This window comes from Pyrus communis, chromosome 14 (genome assembly GCF_963583255.1).
Source record: "Pyrus communis chromosome 14, drPyrComm1.1, whole genome shotgun sequence".
Classification (NCBI taxonomy): Eukaryota; Viridiplantae; Streptophyta; class Magnoliopsida; order Rosales; family Rosaceae; genus Pyrus; species Pyrus communis.
This window is the reverse complement of record NC_084816.1, coordinates 10,917,488-10,926,511: the sequence shown is the minus strand read 5'-3', so window position 1 is coordinate 10,926,511 and position 9,024 is coordinate 10,917,488. Positions and strand designations below refer to the sequence as shown.

Here is a 9,024-nt window from a genome sequence, read left to right as displayed (position 1 = left end):
TGGGTTTAAATCAGTGTTCTACTAATCGGCCTAGGCGTTGGGCAGTGGCCTGCCGTGGGGATTAACTCAAAATCGGGACAGGGATTAGGCGGCCACCGAGATGGCTTGGGTGGCCTAGGCGGGCGACTGAATGCTCTAGGCGGTCTAGAAATTTCAATCTTGTTTTGTTTTCAAGAATGCAAATCAGTTGCATTCTTGCCCTTCTGGGCTTCTGGTTCATGGTTTGGCGAAGACGAAAGGATGAAGAAGATGAGAAATAACTCTCTCTCTTCCTTTCACACCAATCAAGTTTTGACAATAAGCATCAAGTTGCTTGCTTTTCTTATTTAATTTTTTTTTCTTAGTTTCCCTCCAATCAAGATTTGACAGCAAGCATTAAGTTGCTTGCTTTTTGTAAAAAAGCATAAGCTGTCCGCCCCTAACATATTGATTTTTCTCATATAAAATGATGGGGTGTCAGTCCTTACATCCACTTATTTCACACCTTTATTTCTCTTTAAATTAAATATAAATTAATACGTTCTCTAAAAAATATTTTATAAATTACTATGAACTGCTTATATTCACATCAGAATTTTTTCTTTATTATGAACCACCCAATCCACTACGTGAGATTTTTACCTTTATTTTTTTAAAATTAGATATAATTATTCAAAATATCTTAAGTTATATGGCATATATGCTTAATGTGTTTTTAAATTTTGGACTTGTTGGATACTTTTTTTGCATTTTATCTATGGATTTTATATAAGTATAATTGCTTGTAAGTGTCAATATGCACTTATTTACAAGATATACAAGAAATTTACCTAAATCCGTCTAGGCGCCCGCCTAGACCCCGCCTAGCGGCCTAGCCGCCTAGGCTCTAGGTGCTAGCCCGCCGCCCGACTAGCGCCTAGCGTTTTTTAGAACCTTGGTTTAAATTTATTCACATTTTCCACATCACTACACTTTATGGCTTCGTCACCCTCCTGGTGTCGGTCAGCATAACTCGATTCAGAGTCTAGGTGAACATTCCAGGTCCAGGTGTGTCATAAACACACTATGGCTATTGTATTTTTAGTAGTTCAAAGAATTTAAATCATCAAAATAATTTTTTTCTTAACGTGTCGAAACGGGTTACCCGCGTGTCATCTTCGTGTAAACCTGTTATGGACCCGTTATTAATGGATCTTATCGTGTGACCTAGTAACGACCCAATTAGTTATCGTGTTGACTCAAAACCCGTTATTTTCGTGTCGTGTAAAAAATTGCCAAGTTTACGAATTTAAAATATTAGTGATCAACCATCTCTTATTCACCATCGTAATCCAGTTTTAGAGAGGTGAGCGTAATTTTTTCAAGGTTGCATGCACATTTCAGGATTTGAACATAAATAATTATTTTCATTGTATGTTATCAATTTAAACATTCAATTTTTTTTTTTTTTTTTTTGTTCATTGTATTACATTATCTATTGTTGTAAAAAGAGTGTGTCTAAGTTTCAATAAACACAGAAAAAAATGATTCTTCACATGTACAATTATCTGGCTGTCCTCAAGTAGCTACCACATATTCTCGTTTGACTATGATTATTATTGATAAGGATTGTTTTGCTGTAGATACTAAATTCTGATATTGAATACTGTTTATGAAATTCATCACAATCAATCTAATCTAACCAACTAACATGGTGCCGTATCCTCTCGACTAGCCTCGTGCCTTAGCTTTCCACGTACCCATCCAAACCCTAGAATTGACGCCGCCACCTACCCCTTGCTCCTGCTTGGGGTTGGCCGCCGCCTACCCTTTGCTCCTGCATGGGGTCGGCATAAGCCATCTCCACTCTTTTCTTTCCCTCTTCTCATGCTCTCCTCTCCTATAATTTTCACCCCACATCATTGTTTTCTGTCTATCTGCAACGCTCATCTCTAGCAGTTGATTATTAGAGTACGCAACTGAATATAAAATTTATTAAACAAGAAATACGAAATTGCTAAGAAAGCAACAAAAATGGAAGAAGCTACATCTTGATTGAGTTACTCTTCAAACTAAATTACAAGCTATATATATATATATATATATATATATATATAGACCTAAACATAAGAAGCCCTAACACGGATGGATTAGGCTCAAATCCTAAATTAACAAGCAAAATCCAAATCCTAAAATAAACCTAATACTAATATTTTTCAACACCCCTTGTCAAACTTATGGCGGTGCATGACATGAGTTTGCCAACAGACGATGTGGATGCAAGCTCTGTTATGCTAACTTTCGATGCTAATTCCAATACGGAATTTGATTAGTGCAAGTGCAAGATTTCAGTGCTAGTGCCAATCCCAGTGCAAGATTCCCTTGCCAGTGCCAATACTAGTGCAAGATTTCCATGCTAGTGTCAGTGCTAGACCAATATCAATGCTATTGCAAACTTTTTCAGTGCCAATTGCGAGCTTCCAATCAAAAGAAAATTCATATTCATCATGTACACGACGTCACTTGAGTGGTCACCAATCCAAGCATTCGAGCGATCGTTGCAATAAGCACAACAAACAAGGCAAACATCATCAAAAAACTTATTATAGGTCTCCAAACAAACCAGGCCCAACACCAGCTTCAAACAACAAGGCCCAACAAAACAATTCTTCTCACGGATCAACAAATTCCATTTTTCTTTCCTATATTTTTTCTTTTTTTTCTTCCTTATCTTCCTTTACTTTTCTTTTCTTTTCTTTTTACATGGGGTCTTCTCCAGATTGTGCAAAACCAAATACAGCAAATAAGTGCAAAACAAACGGATTGCAAACAGAACAACTCTAGTGCAAAGTCAAACTGGAAAGGGGACCTCGTAAGGGTTGTGAGAGATCCGACTCGTACGAGTCGGTGTGTGTACAGTGCGAGTCAAGGTGCGGAAGAGCAGGTGCGAATGTAGACGGTGGCATGGATTGCGGCGTTAGATGCAAAATTGTTGGTAGTGGGTTATGCAGGTTCAAGCAAGAGTAGATCCAGAAAGACGACTGAGGGTATGTGTTTAGGTTGCAGACTCGAATATGTGGTGCAGAACAGAAACAGATGCAGGTTTGCAGGAATTCAAGTGGGGACGAACTCGATCCTGTTGAGAATGAATCCTACGGGAGGAGAGATCTTGGGCTGGGCTATTTCTTATATTCCCAATTGCTTTTACGGTGAAACTTCAATTTTCTTTATAGTATAAGGGCAGGTTTTCTCACGTATGAAGTTAAATGATCACATGCGTTCCACTTCGTCCTAACTCGGATGGGTTAAGCCCAAATCGAAAACTAGCAAGCAAAACCCAAAAATTAAAATGAACCTAATACTATTGTTTTCCAATACTAACCTCATTTAGGACATTACTTCCATACTTTAGATCCTTCGAACCCATTTATGGTATATTAATTATCTATAAAGCCAAACTCATGAACTAATAAAACTTGCCATTTTATTAATTAACTAATATGGGATTTATTGCACAGAGTACTCACCGGTGAGCATCTAAATATTATCCATATCTAATATTACAAAATTGACTTTTAGGGCACAACTCCAACAACACTTCCAACTATCACACTTAACACTAAAAACTGCATCGAATGACATATAACCCAAACATGAACATACTCAAGATCGGGTGTTACAACAAATGCATGCATCCAAATACATTTATTATTGAAATCATAGTTTACCGGTTCGATATTCTCCAATTATCTTTTGCCCATGACATGTTTTCAGGAATGTGAGTGTTCAGAATGTAGTCCTCCCAATCAATTGTTATTGGATCAAAGTTAAATTCTTTCGCGTCTATATGGTGCTCACTTGCCACCCTTTGAAGCTCCTCCGAATTGGTGTCGTCAAAACTACAGTCAAAACATGTTATTCATTGTCAATGCATTCATAATTACAACTAATGATACAACTTTAAGTAATCACCGAATTACATCATACGTACGTACATGCCCTTGAATAATAGGTAAGGTGTGTATAGTTGTTCCAAGCGCATCACCAATGTGAGTTTTCGATTATAATTAACATGCACGTCTTGGAAATACTGACCACATGCTTTGTTCACGAACTTTAATCCCTGAAAACGAGAATGTATGAAAAGAAATTAAATGAGCTGAGCGAACTAGTTAGCTAGTGTGATACTAATAAAATAAGTTTTAAGACAATTTCAATATAATATTAATCCATGTGTTATCTGTATTATGTATTTTTATATATTATATCAATATAGCATTAGTTTACGACAAAGGGTAGCTAGAACAAACCTCCAACGGTATCATGAAGAAAATATCCATGTACATGCTGAAAGTAGCCATAGTCTTAAACATCGTACACTCGGCTACTTTAACACGGTTTCCATCCTTATCTACCCATGGACTTTTGGTGCAGTGCCGGAACACAAAATCGTGAATATCACATATCTTTATAGGATTTCTAAATGAGGATCCCACATGGAAGATGACAATAGAAGATTGATTTGCATTCACGACCATTGCTGAAGCGATCGAATTTACCACCATATCAACAGGAATCCGAGTAATTTAAAAAAACGAACTTTAGTTATACATATTTGATTACCCCACACACAAATATATATTCCATATTTACGTAACTTTCATAAAAAAACACAATATATAGGATATGAATTTGCTGGGGTGTGGAGTCTAATTTTCATGGTTATTAACTTTTTTGGCAAGAATTTTCGTAAATTTGTTCATGATACCCTTTTTCCCCTAGATAGAATATAAATGGATACTTTGGATGCGGTTCCTAATCTTTAACATTATTTGATTAAAACCTTAATAGTATTCAAAGTTTGATCAAGGTTCCTTGACTTTGTATACCTCATTATATTACTATTAATATTTATATTTTTATAGTTTTGACATTAATTGTTTGATATTTTATGAGATTTATAATCCTGTAAATTTAAAATCCCTCATTATAATACTATTAGAAATGGTTACAATAAAAATATTCAAACATTTTGATTGAATAAATGGATAAAAACTATGTAAAAATAAGAAATAATAAATGGCAAAAGAATGTATCCATAGTGTTAAAAAATTTGGTACATTTCACATATAACAAAGTGGTATATTAATAAAGAAGAATTGGTACATTATAAATAAATTAGGGCACAGATAAAAGATTAAAAATTATGAGTACAAATGAATTTTTAAAAATATAGTTGCTAAAAGAAATTAATATATGGGTACAAAATAAAACTAAAAAGAAAATACTACAAATTTAAAAAAAAAAGTTGCGAATTAAAAGTGGGTATAAACTAAAAATATAAATATATGATACAAAGTTTAGGTATAAAACATAAATATACCTATCACTGATTAAATATACAATGTCATGTGTCGGTATACACATGGGTACAAACACAAATAAAACTTTAAAAAATATGGGCACAAAAAGAAACTACTATATGGGTACAAATTAAAAATGAAAAGAAAATTGGTACAAATTAAAAAATATTTGCAAATTAAAAATAGGTACAAACTAAAAATAGAAATATATGATAAAAAATTTAGCCATAAATATAAATGTTTTAACACTAAAGGAATAAATTTAAAAATAAAAATATTTTATTATTCAAATAATTAATGATGTTGTTAATACCCAAAAACCTTAATCAAAAATTGAAAATGAATAGAATTTTAATCAATGGAGTAACAAAAAGAAGGATGTGAACCCAATTTTCCCGAATATAAATGTAGTAGTTTTATGGGTTAAACTCTGTTTACTACCCTCATGTTTCGTGATTTTCAACATTTAGTACATCAAGTTTTATTTTGTCCCAAAGTCATACCTAAAGTGTAAATTTTGGGACAGTCTCATACATCCGTTAGTCAAACTGTTAAGTTTGCCGTTAACTGATGATGTGGCGCCTATGTGGACAATGACTGGGCGCCACGTGTCATTAAGGGGTCCATGTGGAATTTTTTTTTTGAGAGGGGGTTCCAAAAAAAAAAACCGAAACCCATCTTCTACCCTCGCACCCTCTCTCTCTCCATTCTCCCTCCCCCTTTCTCTTTCTCTACCTCTCACTCCACTCTCATATCTCCTCTCTCTCTCTACCTTCCTCCATTCTCCAATCCAGCAAAGATTCAATCTTTTCCCAATTTCGAATACGGAGGAGAGAAAACATATTTCCCTCTTTCTCTACAATTTCTAGGGTTTATTGAAGAGATCCTGACCCTGACCCGACCCCGACCCCGACCTGATCTTCTCCGCTACACCAACCATTTCCCACCGCCGTGATGTTCCTTGACAATGCCCCGGTTTCTCAGAGCCTGAGCCCACTTACTTCGCTGAAATCAGAGCCCGAGCCCTCCTTGGACAAACCCTGCAAGAAGATCTTTCTGCCACTGATTTCTTTATCTTAACCAGAGCAAAATCTTGGGTTTTCTCCATTTTTTGGTTTCTGGGTCTGAGAGTTGCTTTGCTTTTGGGATTTTACAAGAAGTGAGAAGGGAGGAAGGAAAGATGAGAGAATGCATGTTGCTTTGTTTCATTTTTTTTTTTTTTTTTTTTTTTTTTGAACCCCTTCTCAAAATTTACCCTAGAAATTGCAGAGAAAGAGGAAGGATGTTGGGGGGAAAAGGGGAGGAGAGGAGGAGGTGATGGTCTAGGGGGAAAATTAGGGGATGAGTTAGTGACGGAAAAATGGGTGGTGGGCAAGGGGTGGAGGGGATGGAGGGATGTCGGGTGGGGGTAGGGAAGATGGTTCTGGGTTTGGTTTTGTTTTTTTTTTTTTTTAATTAATTTTTTAATTTTCACATAGACCCTTAATGACACATGGCGCACAGTTATTATCCACATAGGTGCCACGTCATCAGTTAACGGCAGACTTAACAGTTTGATTAACGGATGTATGAGACTGTCCCAAAATTAACATTTTAGGTATGACTCTGGGACGAAAAAAACTTGATGTACTAAATGTTGAAAACCACGAAACATGAAGGTAGTAAACAAAGTTTAACCTTAGTTTTATCCTTCATGCATTCCCACATGCACGCTTGAATACATACACATAAGCGCAAATGTAGTAGTTCGGTCTATAGCCATGAGTATATTCATGCATGCATGTATATATGCACACTAGTAGAAAAAAAGAGTTTGTGCGACGAAGAATATTTTGTCGCTCAAAATGTACTTGCGCGATGAAAAATACTCTTCGTCTCGCAAAATAGAAAAGATAGGAGAAAAAAAAATTGCACGATGAAGAGTTTTGTTGCACAACAACACTTAGTGTGACGAATAAATGTTGGTGTCATCTAAAGCTAGCAAGAAAACGTGGATTAATTTTGTTTTGCGCGAAAAACTTGTGAGACGAAAAGGGACATTTGCGTGACCAATAATTCGTCGCACAAGTTCCTGTCAGTTTTGACCATTTACTGTAGGTGAATATGAGGGATTAAAACCACATTTAATACAGGTGTTTGCGCAACTATTGACCCTAAAAATTACAAAGCCTATGTGGCGCGTAAGCCGAGTAACTAATGAGCTAACTACGTCCTTCAGTTGGTGTGAGGCGTGCTAACTCGTCGGCCGAACCTGGCTAAGGAGTACAATTTGTTGATGTTGCGTTGAGCACGTTGCTAACTTCTTGATCTTGCGATTGCGGTCGAGGAAAGAACAAGTCTCGGCCTTTGGATTCTCAAGCCTGAAGACAAGGCTACTAATTCTGCAAAGTTCACGAATCGTCGGTGCCGGATTCGATCATAATGATTATATTCGTGAGAGTATAAGCACGTATAATCGACACTAGACTATATGGACATAAGTACTCAAAGGTGATGTATGTCTTGATGGTAAATGTGGTTCGGCTGTCAGAATGCCAAACTCTAAAGTTCACTCGTAAGTATCCAATCATAAAACCACTTGGCGTTCAATATGCCAAATGTCGTAACTCGTAACACCTTACCTCGCTGAGAAGGCTAATAAGATGACCTCCGCCAATAAGGATTCGGAAACCTTTCTCGACCGAGACTTGGATAGATAATTAGTCGGCCTCGATGCAGTGCTGTTTATCCAAACTAAAAGTGCTCATTGGTTGGCTGATTCTACGTCGACAGTGCTGTTTATCCAAACTGAAGATGTTCGCCGTTTGCCTCCACAGTGCTGTTTATCCAAACTGAATATGTATTGGCAGAAAAAGAAAATGAAAAATCTCAAGTTGTTTGAGAGGTTTGCGCAGACAATTGTGTGTTAAATTCGAGAGAGGTTTAATTGCGCCCTCTGTTCTCTATTTATAGCAACACGAACAAATCCTAACCATACTCAAACTAGGACTTCTTACCCCAATCTATCTTATCTCGACCAATCCTCATTCTATTAGGATTTTGAATATCCTTATCCGACCGAGAATCCTTACTGCATCAAGACTTAACCTCTTCATTCATCTGCTTCGCAATAAGGCCTACCATTTCCTATTCATCTGGAATATTCTTTTCCAAACAGGACTTGGCCGACCTTAGTTAGGCTACCCATGAACTGGCTGGTTTGTAACAATCCTCGAACAGAGCTTCTAAGTTGAGAACAATTCCATACTCGGCCCAGCCCATTAATTTTAGGTCTAAACATTGCCCCCTCACTTCTGAGGTCATCAACCGTCAATCTTCGATCGAGTCTCAACCTTGAAGAAGCGAAAACGTCATTTGCCATTAGACTTAACCATCTCGATTATCACCACCATGCGCATTTATGAAATGTGATCGCATGATCTCTGTTATTCTCGATATCCTGCCACGTGTCAATTCTCTGATAAACCTAGCAGCCTTTAATCATAACCCTCGAAAACATACGCCTATCGAAGCGTCTCTTCCTCATTAATGCATTAAATCCACTGTCATACGCAATCGTGCATCGTAAAACCTCGAAAACCTCGATCCTATCCTTGGAGATTTCCAAGATATCTGAAGATCAAATGCTTTTGAAGATCAAACATTTAGCCTTCCTCTCAATACGCCTATAAATACCTGAAACCTTCCCATTTGTACATTACGC

General features: G+C 36.8%; 1 protein-coding gene across 1 annotated transcript; it reads right to left on the bottom strand.

Annotated features, from left to right (window-relative positions):
* Positions 1-3,682: 3,682 nt before the first annotated feature.
* On the bottom strand, positions 3,683-4,544 carry LOC137714362 (alcohol-forming fatty acyl-CoA reductase-like; the record flags this gene model as incomplete). The annotated part of the gene is made up of 3 exons (XM_068453598.1): positions 3,683-3,857; positions 3,954-4,081; positions 4,269-4,544. Coding segments are annotated over 3 exons (579 nt in total), but the record flags the coding sequence as incomplete, so codon positions are not given.
* Between the last annotated feature and the right edge of the window lie 4,480 nt (positions 4,545-9,024).